The sequence below is a fragment of the Mesocricetus auratus genome, unplaced genomic scaffold (assembly GCF_017639785.1).
Source record: "Mesocricetus auratus isolate SY011 unplaced genomic scaffold, BCM_Maur_2.0 Super-Scaffold_15014, whole genome shotgun sequence".
Lineage (NCBI taxonomy): Eukaryota > Metazoa > Chordata > Mammalia > Rodentia > Cricetidae > Mesocricetus > Mesocricetus auratus.
In genome coordinates, this window is record NW_024429186.1 from 65491041 (window position 1) to 65509866 (window position 18826).

General features: G+C 39.0%; 1 protein-coding gene across 1 annotated transcript in view; it reads left to right on the forward strand.

Moving 5' to 3' along the window:
* The window catches only part of Prkd1 (protein kinase D1), a 303252-nt gene that overhangs the window by 263239 nt on the left and 21187 nt on the right, over positions 1-18826 (forward strand). Inside the window, 2 exon segments of the mRNA XM_005076271.4 lie at positions 16897-17058; positions 18433-18531. Coding sequence (XP_005076328.1) covers positions 16897-17058; positions 18433-18531 — 261 coding nt within the window.

Below are 18826 nucleotides of genomic sequence, written 5' to 3' on the forward strand. Positions count from 1 at the left end.
GAGGCAGTAGAATTACTAGTTGGAAACCAACTCAAATTACACAACAAGATTTAGTAAGAGAAAGGTGAAGAAAGTATGATGGAGACGGTGGGAAAGAAGCTAGAAGGTATAATGACAACCAAAAACTTGGGCCTTTTTATAGAGAAAAATAACATAATTTTATGTTTCTCAGGATTTCCAAAAACTGGTGTTTTGTGCCTTTGGGCAACAGGTTAACACGGGGATCTATTCACAAGCATACCCTTAACCACAGTTACCATGCTAGTTCTTAGATTCATATCTCAACAGTGGTTAGTCTGCAACCAGAAAAAAAAGTCCCTTTTAACTGTTGAGGCTAGGTAAATAGCTAAGTGGATAAAGTGCTTGCCAGACAGACATGAGGACTGGACTTTAGTGTCTCAGCCCCCACAATAAATAGCTGGAAATACAGGAGGTGTGCTTCTGTAATCCTGGCCAGTCAATATGGCTAGTCACTGAGTTCCAATCCTGTGACAGATACTAAGATATTATAGATATTAAGTAATACCTATAAATTGAGCAAATGAGATCTTTGCAAGGCTGGCCCATCTTTCTTCAGTTACTACTCTGACAAGGTCTTCTGGGGCATATTCTTTTACAAAGGCAGAACTTCCCGATGTGAAGTGGGTACCCTCCCATTTCTAAGACCTGGAGTCTACAGAGATTGGGTTGTAATGCTGAATGTAGGAAAATATCTCTTGGGTAGTTCTGCTAAACCCTCCTTGTGGAGATTGGCTCAGACTCTGTAGTGAAGTATGTTACCTTACAGAAGGCCTCAAAATTCAAAATTGGACAAATATAGTGTGAGAAAAAGCAGAATACATTTTTATTTTCCCGAGCATATTTTCTGTGTAGATGAAAGATTTCCATTAACTTACTCAATCATTGGAACATTATGCCTTTAGCTATTTCTGAGTAACAGAAGGTAAGAGATAACAGATCATTTATATATATTTTCATTATGTAAATACTTCATTATTATGATATATCCGGGAAAATGTTAATGAATATAGAGGTTAAAGTTACTGCATAATATTCCCAAGGGACACATTCTTGTCATTTTGACTTCTTTTCATGTCAACACAATTAGAATTAAAGAATGGGTGTTTAATATTATCAGGGATATTACAGAAAACAAGCATAAAATATTTATATAATAGAATGTTTTAAATTCAAAATCTAATGTAAATATAGATGGTGTAGTATACTTAATGAAATATATATCCTCTTCCAAGACGTATTGAGTGAAGATAAAATTTATGTGTTAGTATAACCTTATCACAGTACATAAAAGGCTTTACCTAATATGTATGAATATAATTCTATTCATTATGCCAGTGCTTTTGCTTTTCTTGAAGTATCTCTTGTTTACCCATATAAAGAATATTAGAGTTTCCATTGATGATACCATATAAGACAAAAATATTGGAATTATAAAACATCAAATATAGCATATATAGTAGAGTATATGAAATATAGGAAAAATATATAAATCCTTTAGTCAATACATTGAGTATACCCAAACCTTGGTTTTATAACTATAAGTAAATGTTCCTTCTATTTCTGAGATTTCTTTATTTTTCTATTTTTTATTTTAATTAGAAACAAGCTTGGCCGGGTGGTGGTGGCGCACGCCTTTAATCCCAGTACTCGGGAGGCAGAGGCAGGCGGATCTCTGTGAGTTTGAGGCTAGACAGGACCGACAGCCTCCAAAACAATACAGAGAAACCCTGTCTCGTAAAACCAAAAAAAAAAAAAAAAAAAAAAAGAAACAAGCTTGTTTTCCATATCAATCCCAGTTCCCTCCCCCCTCCCTCCTCCCCTGACCCAATTAATTCCCTATTCCATCCACTTTCTGCTCCCCAGGGGGGGTGAGGCTTTCCATGGGGGATCTTCAATGTCTGTCATATCATTTGGAGCAGGACCTACGCCCTCCCCCTTGTGTCTAGGCCGAGAGATTATCCCTCTATGTGGAATGGGCTCCCAAAGTCCGTTCATATAATATTGATAATAATGATCCACTGTCAAAGACCCTGTAGATTAATCAGACCTCCAAACTGGCATCCACGTTCAGGAGGTCTGAAACAGTCTCATGCTGGTTTCCCACTATTATATCCACATCTATTGCCATGCACAAAACTCATGTCCAAATGGATCAAAGACATCAACATAAATCTAGCCACACTGAACCCCTTAGAAGACAAAGTAGAAGGTACCCTCGAATGAACTGGTACAGGAGACCACTTCCTGGGTATAATACCAGTAGCACAGACACTGAGATCGATAATTAGTATATGGGACCTCCTGAAACTGAGAAGCTTCTGTAAAGCAAAGGACACAGTCAACAAGACAAAAAGGCAGCCCACAAAATGGGAAAAGATCTCTACCAACCCCACATCTGACAGAGGGCTGACCTCCAAAATTTACAAAGAACTCAGGATGCCAGTCTCTTAAACACCAAATAGTTCAATTTAAAAGTGGGGTACAGAACTAGATAGAGACTTCTCAATAGAGGAATCTAAAATGGCTGACAGGCAATTAAGAAAGTGTTCAACATCCTTAGCCATCAGAGAAATGCAAATCAAAACAACTCTGAAATACAATCTTACTCCTGTCAGAATAGCTAAAATCAAAAACTCCAATGACAGTTTATGATGGAGTGGATGTGGAGAAAGGGGAACACTCCTCCACTGCTGGTGGGAGTGCCAACTCATACAGTCACTATAGAAATAAGTATGGAGATTCTTCAGGAAAATGGGAATCAGTCTACCACAAGATCCAGCAATTCCACTCTTAGGCATATACCCAAAAGATGCACATTCATACATCAAGGACATCTGTTGATCTATGTTTATAGCGGCATTATTTGTAATAGCCAGAACCTGGAAGCAACCTAGATGCCCCTTAACTGAAGAATGGATAAAGAAAATGTGATACATTTATACAATGGAATATTACTAAGCTGTTAAAAAAATAACATCGTGAAATTTCAAATGTGTCCATCCCTTTGTTCTGTAAATAGAATCACAGTATAGCACTCTGATTGCCTTGTTGCACTCAGGGATGGTGGATGGATGGGTGGATGGATGGTACATACATACATGCATACATACATACATACTTACATACAAAGATTCTGTCTACATATTTGTATCTTGATAATTTATTTTCTAGGGTAGAGTAATATTCCTTTATCTGGATTTGCAACAAGTTATCCTTCATCTGCTGAAAGACATCTTGCCTCCAAGTTTTGCCTATTATGATTAAAGCTGTTTTAAAAACCAACGTAGGGGTTTTAGCATGAATCTTTTGAATTCCGATAAGTAAATACCAAAATGCATAATTGTTAATCATGCAATCAAAGTGTGCTTAGTTTTACAAGAGGCTGCTACACTGTCTTCCATGGTGGTGGGGTAACTTTGCATTCTCACATCTTTGAGCAAGAGCACTATCCCCTCACTGCCTCATTAGAATCTGCTTTTACTGATGTCCAGGTGTCTGCAGTTCTAATAGGGGTGTACTGATGTGTTGTTTAGTTTGAATTTCCTTGGTGATAGTCGATGTAGAGCTTCTTTTAATACAGGTTTTTCTGTCTGTATAGTTTGTGAGGTGTCAAATCTCGGCTCACTTTTTTTAATCTCAAGATTTTTTTTTGTTGTTAAGTTTTGGCAACTCCTTGAATATGTTTTGGAGTGGTCCTTTATAAAGTTTGAAAAAGGCATCTTTACAAATGTTCTCTCATTGTCCATGTTTTTTTCTCCTTCTTTTGATTTGCTTGAACAGTTCCTGATGACGAGTAAAGAACATGACATTTTATATTATCCTGGATGCTGAAAAGTTTAGAAAGTGCAAAACAACCTGAGAGATAGGAGGTTTTGCCTCCGTTTCTTCTCAGCATGGTGATTTCCATTTGCATTTCGTTGTCTCTTGTTATGTAAGAAAGGAGGAAACTCATTATATTTCCCACATGTCTGCAGCAACTTCGAAATCAAAAGCTCCGTGGAAGCAGTCCAGACTTGGTGAACTTGAGAATGACTGAGTAGTGTCTGGGCATGTTCAAGAATATATATGAATGAGAACATTAAGTTACCTTTTTACTAAACAGATACTGGTCTTGTTTTCCTCACCTATTCCTAATCTTGCTGCTGAGCCAAGTCCACTTAGAATAAAAGGGGTTACAGCATGTGTGTGTGTGTGTGTGTGTGTGTGTGTGTGTGTGTGTGTGTGTGTGTGACATGCATGCACATGTTGGCTGTGGCTGTGACTTGTGGCCTCGGGTGGTGTAGAACTCAATGTAAACTGTATATCTCATATTGGTTGCAAAGTCATGGCAATACTGCCTCAGTCTCCTGTATGCTGGGATTGTAGCCAAGAAATACCATGTCTGTCTTAAACTTTTTAACTACATTAAGGTAGGATAAATCTAAATTGATTAGTATTGGAACAAAAATATAGGTACACATCAGTTTTGATGACATCTTTTACCATGAATGTTCTGAGTACATCTCAGGCTCCAGAATTCACTGAGTTAAGTTAGCTTGTGGCCTCACTGATATAAAAATAAGACAGCCACACTTATGCATGGAAGGGGTGTGTCAGTTCTTATATCTAGTGTGAATGGAACTCTTAATTGGTATAAGTAATAAAAACTCAGAGTCAGATATGGAGGAAAATGCTGAAAGATCAGAAAGAAGGAGCAAGCATTAGCCACACCTTACCTCCTTAGCATCTCCACAGACAAGAGAAAGAGTTTCTGTTTCTCCCTGCTTATATCCTGTTTCTGCCCAGTTATCGCACTTCCTGTCTATCTGTACAGACCTCCAAATCTCTACAGTTAGCTAGTGACAAGCTCCATTCTCTGACCTTCAGACGGCTTTATTTGTACTAACAAGATATTACCATACATCCCCCTTTTGTGTAAAATTTAAAAAGGTTATAAGCAATATAAGAAAAACTGTATACAATAAGTATACTAACTGTATATAACATATACAAGCAATACATACATCAACAATGTTTTTGACAAATTCTCCACTATCCTTTCTTGATGAGTCCAAAGTCTTGTACCTAATTTACTTTCTATTCAAATTTGTATTATCAAATTATCTTTTAATGTCTTTCAAATGTATTACACTTAACACATCTTTAGTGAACTTTTTAACTGAGTCTGGTAGACATGTCTCCCTCAGAGACCCAACAAAGAAATAATATTAACTTTGTAAACAGGAAGTGCCATCAAGCCACTTGCAAAAAAAAATGTGTGAAATGACAGAAGCAGCTGGCTGCCTGTACAGTTACCCAAGGTTTCTATACAACATTGGGGCATATATCTTCTGCCTATAGGCCTAGCATATCGGGCAGACATTTATGTGAGCCAGGATATTCTGAAGGACTGGACCGCCTTGTCTTGGCAAGGTTTGCAGTCACTCTTTTTGATGTCCTGTTTGTCCAATTTGGATAGCATACTGTCAGCAGTTGAGGCAAGGGTACTTTCTTGCCCGGTGGCTTGCCTTTTCCACAAATAAAGTAAACTCCATGTGAAGTTTCTTCAGTGTCCATCATCTTCTGCCGTGTAGACTGGTGCTGCCAGGAGCAGACATGTCTCATTGTCATAAAAGAAAAAACCTATGGTTTTTAAAACATGTAAAATGCCATATTCTGTAGATCTCTGAAGTGTTTGAAGATGACCTGTTCTTTCTAAGATAGCTGTTTGACCTTGTAAGCATACTTATGTGAATACAAGTTCAATTGTAATAGTTGGCTAATTGCTAGACTACATTTGCTTAATAGCCCATATAGTTGATAATAATAACTTTCAAGGACTAGATATTTGTATTACATTGTTAAATGAGTTGTATAGGTACAATGCCTTGAACAATATTAGAAATGTGTGTACAGTATGTTTCTTAACAATGTGTGTTAGCCTTCCTTCTATGATGATATAAATGTGAGTTTCAAAGATTTTCATTTGAAATTTTCTAAATATGCAAGCCCTCATTAGGTCATAACTGAAGTGGAAACCATATGAATCATTCTTTCCAGTGAGTTACAAAATAGAACAATGCACATGCAACAACTACAGATCTCATTTGGGAAAGAGAACTTTCCCTGTCCAGCATGCAAGTTGGTCTGCTGACCTCAGAGTAGAAGCACCAGTTTCATAGACAAGGCTTGAAAACACAGCAAAGTGCCAATAAGAGAAAATAATTATGCCATTATGATACCATATCTTCTCAGTAAGTGCTATAACAACCTGTCTTCCAAATAACCACAGGCATCCTTGAGAGAAATGCTTTGCAACACAGACTTCATTTCCTAATTTTTCCAAGGAACAGCAACCTGCCTTGCCCTCCCATTATCCAGTTTTTCCTTATTTATCAGCACAAGAATGAAATATAAGACAGATGCCTTGACAGAATACTCATGAATTTTAATGATTCTAATATAAGTTTAATAGGACTTTCATATCCTAGAATTCATCTTCAATTCGATAAATGTAAGGAAAGCACTAGTTTCATTCTTCATAAATGATTATTTTGTTCATTAATCCATACCATTTGTATTTTCCAAGAAAACATAAAGCCTCCTATTCTATCACTATTCAAGCCCAGTGTATATAAATATCACCTAAGGATGCCTTGCATGCAAAGAAAACAGCAGAAAGATCTAGCCTTGCACACAATGTGATTTATTGAGGAACTTACTGTTAGATGTGTGTTCTTGGTAGCAGCAAGACTAAGCAGATCTCCAAAATCTATATCAGAGGGACAGTCTTATGTAGTAATTAGTACTTCATTCAAGCCAGTATGCATCTTAAGGTAATACCAGATAGTCAGGCTCATTCGTTGCACTAAGAGGCATGCTGACCACAAAGCTTCTCGCGCCAACTTGGAAACAGCATCTTGTGAGGTGGAACATACACATGGTGAGTTAGGGCTCCATCTGTGGGTCCCTTCTAAAACTGACAGTGGTGTGGCATGCTGGACAGGAGCCCAGAATGCCGAATCTCTGTCAATGTTACATGTGTGCATCAACCCTGGCAGTATAGCGTGTGTTTAAACAACATGGATATAGATGACCTTTGTGACAGGAGCCAGACCACAGAGTAGGCCAGACACATGAATACTGAATAAACTACAGTGTCTCCAAGACTTCAGCCAACCTAGTAAGGTGATTGTCCTTCATAAGATCTGTAACTGTTTGTTTAACCAGCTGTTCTATTTTGCATCAATCCAGATGGCTGAGAGTTATGTGCCAAACGAAAATGCCATCTAATTTTAGTTGTTTTCCAGAATCAGGACCCGAGTCCTAAAGCCACTTTTGAACATGTTCTTGCAGAGAGCCAGAGTCATTCCATGTGTCATGCACCTAACATCACTGTCATAATTACAGGGGAGCCAAAGCCTACTGCTTATCAAAGCCTCGATATCCTTGACCTTATGCAGATGGGAAAGGTTTGTACTTTATCTGGCAGCATGTGCCAGTGCAACCAGACCTCCACGTGTAGGAAATTATTGGATAATGAAGGACCTTGAGTCTTGGGGTGAAAAGTCTACATTCATTCTATATATCACATAAGACTATAATCCCCCTGTTCAACAAGGCAACATCCGGAGGCATCACCATCCCTGACCTCAAGCTCTATTATAGAGCGATAGTCCTGAAAACAGCTTGGTATTGGCACAAAAACAGACAGGTAGACCAATGGAATCAAATTGAAAACCTGGATATTAACCCACACACGTATGAACATCTGATCTTTGACAAAGAAGCTAAAAATATACAATGGAATAAAGAAAGCATCTTCAACAAATGGTGCTGGCATAACTGGAGGCTGGCATGTAGAAGAATGTGGATCGATCCATGTTTATCGCCATGCACAAAGTTTAAGTCCAAATGGATCAAAGACCTCAACATAAATCCAGCTACACTGAACCTCTTAGAAGAGAAAGTGGGTAGTACCCTTGAACGGATTGGTACAGGAGACAGCTTCCTGAACATAACACCAGTAGCACAGACAGTGAGATCAACAATTAATAAATGGGACCTCCTGAAACTGAGAAGCTTCTGTAAGGCAAAGGGCACAGTCAGCAAGACAAAAAGGCAGCCCACAGAATGGGAAAAAATATTCAATAATCCCACATCTGACAGAGGGTTGATCTCCAAAATTTACAAAGAACTCAAGAAGCAAGTCTCCAAAACACCAAAGGATCCAATTAAAAAGTGGGCTGCAGAACTAAATAAAGAATTTTCAATAGAGGAATCTAAAATGGCTGAGAGGCACTTGAGAAAGTGTTCAACATCCTTAGCCATCCACAAAATGCAAATCAAAACAACTCTGAGATACCATCTCACTCCTGTCAGAAAGGCTAAAATCAAAAACACCAAGGACAATTTATGTTGGAGAGGATGTGGTGAAAGGAGAACACTCCTCCATTGCTGGTGGGAGTGCCAACTGGTTCAGCCACTTTGGAAATCAGTATGGAGATTCCTCAGAAAAATGGGAATAAACCTACCACATGACCCAGCAACTCCACTCTTAGGCATATATCCAAAAGATGCCCATTCATACAACAAAGATGTCTGTTCCACTATGTTCATAGCAGCATTATTTGTAATAGCCAGAACTTGGAAGCAACCTAGATGTCCCTCAACCGAAGAGTGGATAGAGAAAATGTGGTACATTTACACACTGGAGTACTATTCAGCAGAAAAAAACAATGGATTCCTGAGATTTGCAGGCAAATGGATGACACTAGAAGAAACCATCCTGAGTGAGGTAACCCAGTCACAAAAAGAGAAACATGGCATGTACTCTCTCATATATGGATTTTAGACATAGATCTGGGGAGTGCCAGCCTACAATCCCATGGCCAGAGAGTCTGGGAAACAGAAACTTCATTCAGTGGCTAATGGAAGAAGAGAAAGACTCCCTTGGTTAAGTACTGAGCTGAACTCAAGAAAGCCAGTAACAGAGGGGGAGGACTGATGACCAAAGGGATTAAGACTGGGCTGGTTTAACCCCGAGAAACAGCTGACCTGACAAAGGTTAACTCTTGAATCCCAGACATCAGCCTGGGAATCCAGCATGGGACTGATCAAGACCCCCTGAATGTGGGTGTCAGTGAGGAGGCCTAGGGAATCTATTGAGCCTTGGGCAGCAGATCAGTACTCATCCCGAGTATACACACGGTATTTGGACTCCCATCCAACAATGTGAGGTGCACTCTCACCCTGAACTCTTGCGGAGGGTCTAGGCCCTGCCCTGTATGAAATGACAGACTATGGACCCCCCCATGGAGGGCCTCACCCTCCCTGGGGAAATGAGGGGATAATAAGGGGGTTGGGGGGGAGGGCATGGGAGGAGGGGAGGGAAAGGGAGAGGGACCTGGAACTGACTTGTGAAGCAACATTGTTTCTTATCTAAATTTAAACTGAAAAATAAATTTAAAAAAAGACTATAATCCTCAGCCAGACAATGGTGGTGCATGCCTTTTATCCCAGCACTCGGGAGGCAGAGGCAGGCAAATCTTTGTGAGTTCCAGGCCAGCCTGCTCTGCAGACTGGATGGTGCACTGACTAATATTAAATACTCCTCCAGAAGTAGAAAGAGCTTTAATGTTTCATTTTGTGTCCTCCCACACAACCCTGGTACTCCCTTTATTATCTAAATCTTTTTTTTTTTATTTTATGAGACAGGGTTTCTCTGTATTGTTTTGGAGGCTGTCGTCCAGCCTGGCCTCAAATTCACAGAGATCCGCTTGCCTCTGCCTCCCGAGTGCTGGGATTAAAGGCGTGCACCACCACCGCCCAACTATTATCTAAATCTTGAGCTTAAATTTCCCTTCCAAGCTCTGGTGATGTCTTCCTAGAGAATATATTCAAGGACTAGGATATACATATCAAGTATAAAACCATGGTCCTTAGATCATTGAGAAATAGGAAGTAATGAGAGCTTCACCCATATCCATAAAGAAAACATTGAGTTGGGGTGGCTCACTTACAGTTTCAAAGGTTCAGCCCAATGTGATCATGGCAGGGAGTATGGCTGTGTGCAGGCAGAGATGGTGCTGGAGCTGAGAGCGCTGTATCTTGCAGGCAACAGGAAGTCAAACTGAGGGAAGCTACAGCAAAAAGACCTGAACGCCCACCCCCACAGTGACACATTTCCTCCAACAAGGCCACACCTCCTAATAGTGCCATTTCCTTTGGGGGCCATTTTCTTTCAAACCACCACCAGAAACCTAGGAGGTGCAGCCTTACTGGAGGAAGTACATCACTGTGTGTGGACTTTGAGAGTTTAAGGACACTTGCCATTTCAGTGTTCTCTCTGTGCTTCCTGTTCGTGGTTTGAGATGTGAGTTCTCAACTGTTGCTCCAGGTACCTTGTCTGCCTGCTGCCATGCTTCCCTGATGTGATGGCTACGGCCTCTTATTTTGCTAAAATTATAAAGCTAAAATTAACCCCTCTTTTGCGTGATCATGGTACTTTAATCACAGCATTAGAACAGTAACTACTATAGAGACCATAAAAGGGGATGGTTAGCTTCTGTTCATCCGGTTAGCCTAAGCTAACTTATGAGTCCTTACAAGTAAAGAATCATCTGCAGCCGGAAGCAGAGGAGAGAGCAAACACTACTGGGTGTTTTGGAAGGGGAAACTTCAATATTTAGTGTGTAGTGGATGATAATACCTAAAGAACTTGAGCAGCTTAGGGAGCTCAGGGACCTTCTGGCTTACAGCCTGTTAGGAATGGTTGCTGACAACTCTCCAGCCCTAAGTCAGCAAACCAGAATAAACTAGGAAGCCAGTTAGCCCCCAGAGCCTCCAAGTAGAACAGCTTCCCAACAACTTAATTTCTGCCGAGGGTAACAGCAGAGAAAAAAGAGGAGCTCATCAGACTTTGGACTTACAGAACTGTGAGGTTGTGATTCAATTTTCAATTCATGTTGCTTCTGATGTGTACTAACAGCAAGGAGAATGATGGAAAGATGGCCACAAGATTGTGATGTTGGTTAGTAACCTGGCTGAGCCTCTTGTCAGCTGAAAGGAAGACTCCTCTTTGCAATCGATGTTCAGTCAGTAAACTAAAGAGGAAATTGTTGGCCAATTCTTTTTGTAGTGTCAGATGTGACCTATAGTAACCAGCTCTCCTATATGCCAGGTACAGTGTATTGAGTAATACATTTTGGTTGTTATATGCATTGCTACCACATTTTACAGAGGACAAAATAGACACAACAGAGTAACTTTTGTGCATCTGGAGCTGGTAAGTGATAAGAGAGAAACTCCACACTCAGGCGAACTGCCTCCAGAGAACATGTTCCAGAAATTGTGCTCCAAGCCCAGTGGCTACTCTTGTAGCCAGGCCTGTTCTCAGTTAAAACAGAAACCTACCAAAAGGTAGGGAGTTAAAACCATTTCTAAGGGGAACAAGTACCACCATTGTTATCGTCCAAATAGCCAGTTTTGAGTTTTTATCCTTCATCCTCTGGGAATAATGAAATTATTAGTCATGTAGTGAAAATGACCATGATGGGAGAGGCTCTCATAGAAGGTTCTTATCCTTCAGCTGCTGCTCAGCTGGTCTCTTCCTGATCCTGTCTAGTGCTTTTTAAAATGATGTGAACTGACAGCTATTTATGAGGCAAAGACATGGAAGGAATGCAAATCAGTCTAGATGGGAGGAAAACCATGGGTTTGTTCCTAAGAAAGATGGCGAAATTGTTCAAATAGGGGTCAAAGCTGACATATTTTGAGGGCTGACCCCTAGAAAGTGAATGATGCTATCTTTTTCATATCCTTGTTATTAGGAAAACAATTTTGGAACTCATATTGGCAGCAGCATTTCTGATATTTGACTACATGTAATTGCATTTGTTATTTTAAAAGGCATTAGTTAGGTTCATAGGATTTCATCATATGAATCCTGAGGTGTAGAGTACAGTTTTCCTTGCCAGTTGCCTGGGACCTGCCATGCTGTCTGAACCCCCAAATAACACACAGGACACTATGTTAATTATAAAGCTGTTGGCCGTTAGCTTGGTTTCTTACTGGCTAGCTCTGTCTTAAGTATTTAACCCATAATTGTTAATCTAAGTATTTCTCTTACCGGAGAAAAGGGTCTGAACCTCTTACTCCTCTGGCGCCTACATGGTGTCTCTATGTGTCTCTCTTTCCCAGAATCCTCCTCAACTCCTAGTTCCGCCTATGTTGCTTCCCTATTGGCCAACAGTGCTTTATTCAAATGAATCAGACACATTTGTACAGAATGACATCTCCCAACAAATCTATACTCTACACTGAGGTCACTTACAAACAATTTCATGAACTTGCAATAAAAATTCATATGTTGTATGTTTTCTACAGAGAAGTAATCACTGTGCATCATTTGATACAAATGTGTCATCACTAAATATTAAAAATGTATGTCATATCTAAGATAAAATCATAATTATTCAGGCTCAAAAATATATTCAATATCTTAAAAGAATTACTCAATTTCATAAAAATTCAGTTAATAAAAAATCAGATGATGCAGAAGTTCATCTTTCAGGAACATTTAAGAAATGTATGCTGAGCATCTAAAGCATCCCAGACACTAGAGAGAGAATTCAGCTGACTAAATAGGGACACTAAGGAGATTGCTGTCTCATTTGTAGACAAATAAAGTCAATAACAGTATAATGTAAGTGTTATGAGAGAAGATTGTACCAAAGATTCTGGAGAGGAATCCAACTTAGACCAAGAGTCATTGACATCTTTCCTATAACTGAGTTTGTACCGAGCCAATTGTCTCATTCAGGCTAAGGGAACAACAGCTATGTAAGCAGGGGAAAGAGGATGTGTGCCTGGATAAGAAAATGATTTTTAGTGTATAAACAAACAGGTAGTTGTGTAGAACAGAAAGGAGAGAATGGTGAGCAGGAGGATGAAAACAGACAGGTATTGATGGGTTTCCTCTGCCTTGCTGACAGAAAGTACCTTTTCCTCAAGTTAGTGGTGACTGGCTTGTAAGCCAGAGTCACCTTGGGAAGACTATAATAGCGTTCTTTTAATAATTACCTGGAAGGAAAGTAATCCCAAGACAAGATCCATTGGGAGACTACAGCACTTGATTAAGTAAAGATATGAGTACAAATGCATGCATGATGATGAAGCCAAAGACAAGAGCATCTACTTGAGAGAAGAGGGAGTCAGCCCTTCAGTTTTAAAGTAAAGTATGCTGTTCAAGGAGAAGGAGCAAATCCATTTTTTAGAATGACCCTCAGTTATCGGGTGTCAGGAATTCACTGGACAATAAAAGAAGACAAATTTGGGTAGAATGATACTGGTTCATTGCTGGACATTTTCCATTAAATATGTGTACAAAAAGACAGATGGATGTATGACTGGAAATCAAGAGAGCTTCCCCTCAATGTGGATACCATTTTACCAAGCATTTTCCTGTTTTCCCCACAAGAAAACTTTTCCATATCTGTCAAGGCATTATAACCCATTTCCCTTTTGTAAAGCATTAGGTGAAAATGACTTCTAGGACCATTAAATACAGCAAAAATTGTAAATGACCATAATTAGAAAATGGAAGAATGCTGTGCTTTTCTCAATACTTATAAGAGGGAGTAAATGTAATCCCTTTCTTATCTTTGACAATGACACCTCACGCTCCTGTGCATGTCTATGAGGTGGGATGGCCTTCCTTCAGTTCTTCAAGCTGTTTTGAATTCTGATTCTGAACTCCTTGTTCAGTTTTTCCTATTGCAGTATGAACTGTATCACAGTCTTTTGATGATGAAACCGTAGTCAGATGCTCTGACATCAAAGCTGTTTTCTCCTAACATGCTGAATGATATGTTGAATCTAGTATCTTCTGTTCTCTTCTTTCTTGCCCCTTGTATGTTTGAGTAGACTACCCTACAAGAAAGAAAGTGAAATTATGGCAGTGATAGCTTATAACAACTTAATACTGGGAATGTATTCCCCACCCCAGTTATCAAATAAAGCAACTTTGGTAGTATTAGAGACTAAGTGCTGACAGCACTATTCAGGCAAATGCATGTATAACTTAGAGTATATGTGGAAACCAAAAGTGCAGTTTAATTCATTTACTTCCTAATAAAATGTTTTGCTTCTAGTAGTGTCGTTCTAGGAGCCTTGAGTCAAGGAGATTTTATTTTGATCTCTGAATGGTATTTCCTCTCAGCTTTTGAAAAGCCTTGCATTCACTCCATAGATGTCATCAGGCTGTAGTGTGTGAAAGTGCACCACTTTCCCTGTGCTTGACCAAATGTTTCATTTCCTGAAAATTAAGTTACTGAAATCCAACAAACAGATGGTCAGAATCCTGCAGAATCTTGTTCTGCTATGAAATGTCTGATCTGAGTTCCTGCCGTAAGCTTCAGAAATTACCAAGAATTATCCTTGTAAGCTACTGCCCTATGTTTGTCTTTGCAATGTTCAGTCATTTTTCAAAGTCAATTACCTGGGACATCAGGAAGAAGATGTTCTGGATACAATTCGTTATATATATATATATATATATATATATATATATATATATATATATATGTGTGTGTGTATATATATATATGTCAATTCACATGGACTTCGGAATTGGTTAAAATGTAATGTATCTAGGTATTAATTAATTTCCATGTGCTACATGATAGAAATTACTACATGTGTGCCATTGATTACAAATGGAGATAGATAAAATATTGATCTTTATAGTTTTAAATATCATATTCTCCAGTCTAAAGAAATATTTCAAAGAGTATAATGAAGGAGTTTGGGTAAATAAGATAATCCCATTTCTTTATATATGTTTTCTTCTTGTTCAGTATAAAAAGTCTGGTCATTTGACTCAGTGAGACAAGAATAAAATCAATTCATGTGGAAGTATGATTTTCTCAACAATACATCATAACTTTATTTATAAAAAAAAAAACTGGGAATGGTAGCTTACACCTATAATCCTAGCACTCAGGAGATTAAAGCAAGAGGATGATCATGAATGCAAAGCCAGCCAGAACTACATAGTCAATTGTAGGCCAGACTAGGACATAGAATAAGACCCTGTTCCCAAACAAAATTATTATCAATAGTTCAGAAGAAAGTCTTTCTTTGGGGGAAGATTTTTTTCACTTGTCACTCAATGTATTCTTTAGGAAAGTTATGAAACAGTAGACTGTTGTAAAAGGAAAGCCAAGGGCAGTGAAAACATGAGTTTACTTTTCTAAGATGTCTTTTCCAGTTGGGTATGCACAGCCTTTACTTGGATACTGTCTTGACTATGCTGCTTCTAAATCTGCTTGTTTAATTATGCAAACCATCCTGTGTGGAGAAATAGCAAAATCCTATTTAGTCCTTTTTGTAAAGAGACTTAAGAGTGGGCATTTGTAAAGTCCTGAGTTGCAATGAACATGCCACATAATAAAAGACAGAAAAACTCTAATAATCAGTTCCATGCTTCTGGCCTAAGACATTTTGGGAATGTTTCCTGTTTATACGATATATACTAAGCCCCACCCCATGTATGAGTCTGTTAAAGCCATGGTTTCAAGTAGGGAAAGGAGAAAAAGTATCTATCAATGAATGTTCTTTTAAACCACTAACAACTCATGCACTTAAAGAAACCTAAGTAGAGATGCTTGAAGATTGACACATATATTCAGATCATTTAGGTAGCAGAATGTGTTTCTGTTGGTATCTCCTTTCTTATTCATTGTACCATTCCTCACTGGGACAGACGGTGATATTTAAGGAACCCAGGCCTCCCAGAACACTGCAGATGTTCAGTTAGATGAAATAGAGGAAAGGAACTAGTTAATCACATCCTCAAATCCGACGATGCTCACTCAGCAGCTTTCCTCATGGAACTGGCCCAGGATAATCAGAAACTCAGCAGAGCCATCCTGAGATCCTTGCTTCTGCTGTGACCATTTTTTGTTGTTATTATTTGTTTGTTTGCTTGTTTTCATTTTTCCCAAGAAGTGGAAGTTACTGATTTTTGTTCATGATGTTTTATGTTGATGATGTCATTGTTTCTCACTGAAATACAGGTGAAATATGTCATTGTTTTGTGCTGTTAGAATTTTGTTGCTTTGGAAAAAAATTAATGAAGGTGAAACGACTAAAGGTTTTTGGTGACCCAGATCAGCACTGAAATTTAAGCATCAAAGAAGGGAATAACATAATGCTCAGAGAAATTATGCGTGACAGCTGACAAATCAGGCACAATGTAGCCATCCATGGCTAGCCATTACTCCACTGTGTAAATATTTACCAGGTGCTTAAGAACCGTGAGGGTATTCTGCGCAGTGTCCTCACCAACCAGGGGCTAGGTGGTACTTGACCTTGTCCACAGGGATCTCCACTCTGGGTAGCAGCTTCTGCCTCCTACACCAACCTGTGAAGCAGAGCGACACTGGCAGATTCTGGCTGTGATGCTACATCAGTCCGTCATGTGTACTCCATATATGAATTTCATCTCTTCTGCATTAAATATAAACTGTGCAGAGATGCCCTCATGTGCTTTTTTTTAAAGACAATATGCTTAATATTGGAGATGATCCTAAGAAGTTATACATATCTCAATATGGTATTCTAATTAAAACCTAATTAGCAATTCACTGTGCTAGAACTTAGTTTTTTTGGTATAGAAATAACTTCACTATGCATAGAAAAATAAAGATATAGTTTTTGGAAACATTAGAATTTCAAAAATATAAGACGGCACATGTGGAATTGGGAGGCATTAAGAATCTTAAGTGTGGGTTTCTCCGAGCTTTAAGCCTCAACAGTTTCATGTAATCAGCAAGCTTGCCAAACAGTATCAAAAAACTCATTTTCTTCAAGTGCTTTATTTATCTTTAATAGAACCTTCATCACCCTGGTGTTGTAAATTTGGAGTGTATGTTTGAGACGCCTGAAAGAGTGTTTGTTGTTATGGAAAAACTCCATGGAGACATGCTGGAGATGATCTTGTCAAGTGAAAAGGGCAGGTTGCCAGAACACATAACGAAGTTTTTAATTACTCAGGTAAGAAATCAATTAGAGACAGAAAAAAATAGTATTCAATATCAGATGTTATCACTGTTTAACTACAGCTCTCTAGCCTTGTTGTTTGGTCTCTGTTTCCAATCTAAACTACAATTAGAAAGGTTTGTAAGGTTGGAATATATCTTCTAATTTGTATTTATGTCACTCAGAGTCCAGCGTATTAAAATTAGTAGCACATAAGCTGACCCACACATTAAAGCCATTCTTGAAATTTTAATAGTACAGTAGCTGCAGGGCATTGGTGGCACAAGCCTTTAACCTCAGCACTCGGGAGGCAGAGACAGGTGGATCTCTGTGAGTTCGAGGCCAGCCTGGTCTACAGAGTGAGTTCCAGGACAGGCTCCAAAACAATACAGAGCAATCCTGTCTTGAAAATAAGAAAAATAGTACAGTAGCTTAATTCTGGTTCGATACAGATATTAAAGACAGTGTTTCTGTATCAAGTCTACACCTGTGTTTGTTGCTATATAATAAATACCATCGAGGAATATGCTACTTCTTCCATGGGCTTTTCTTTAGCAACATACTATGTTAACTGTAGACTATTAGAGTGTCTTGAACATAAAGAACCTTGACTGGTCATTGTGGTGTTCCTCTCAGCCTTTCAAATTCATGTTGAAGTTCATTTCATTCGACTCTTGAAATTAGTTATATATCTTGAAATGAATTAGTAATATTTTTTAATTGGGAGTAGATATTGTCAGTTGTTTTAATTGAAGCAACAAGAGCATTTCAATCATTTTGCTGGGTCTCTGGCCAAAAAGGCAAGTCAGCTGTTTGCTTATTGGCCTCTCTGATATAGCAGGTATTTCACACCCACATCTGACTTCTGAGTCTTTGTTGGTAAATAGAATAATAGAGACTTAGTTTAAACCTACATGCTATGGCCATAGGATGGGAAGTCTCTCCAGGCCATATTATGAGTGGCTTGTGAGATGCTGACTTTAAGGCCATGGAGCCATAGATGATAATGAAAATATCAGTAGATTCGTGTGCAGCTGATAAACCAAAAGAAAATATTACTATGTATGCATGTATGTACCTATCAATCATCTATCATTATGTATCTATCAATCCATTTATCATCTAGCTAACTATCATCCATCCATCAAGCTCTCTTCTTCATCATATCATCTGTCATCTATCATTTATTTATATTTTGAGACAGGATCTCAACATGAGACCTTGTCTTGCCTGGGCCTGGCTGTATAACCAAGGATGACCTAAAACTCACAGAGGTCTGCCTCGCCCTCTGTCTCCCATGTACTCATTGATGTTGTTCTAAAGATTCATTTATTTCTGAATTAGTAATATCTTTAAAGGAAGTTATTTTGACGATTTTCTTCTTTGTAGATACTAGTGGCTTTGCGGCATCTTCATTTCAAAAACATCGTTCACTGTGACCTCAAGCCAGAAAATGTGTTGCTGGCATCTGCCGATCCTTTCCCTCAGGCAAGTACAAAAGCCCCTCTCCGCAGAAAACCAACTTGACAGCCTTGCTGGCTCCATGCAGCCTCCTTCTACCTACTTTTGTTTTTGTCCCTTAAGCCCTGAATTTGTTTCAAGTCTTCCCTGAGCATTGCCATTCCCCTGTTGCCTTGTGTTTCTGGATAGCTCTGTGTCACTCACTTCTCATGAAGCTGCTTTGATGGTACCTGTGCTTTCTCAGTCTATTGTCGGGCTTCTTCAGAGCAGGTGGCCCCAGCCCCCAGCCCTGTGTGGAAAGCATGACTCTGATACTGAGTAT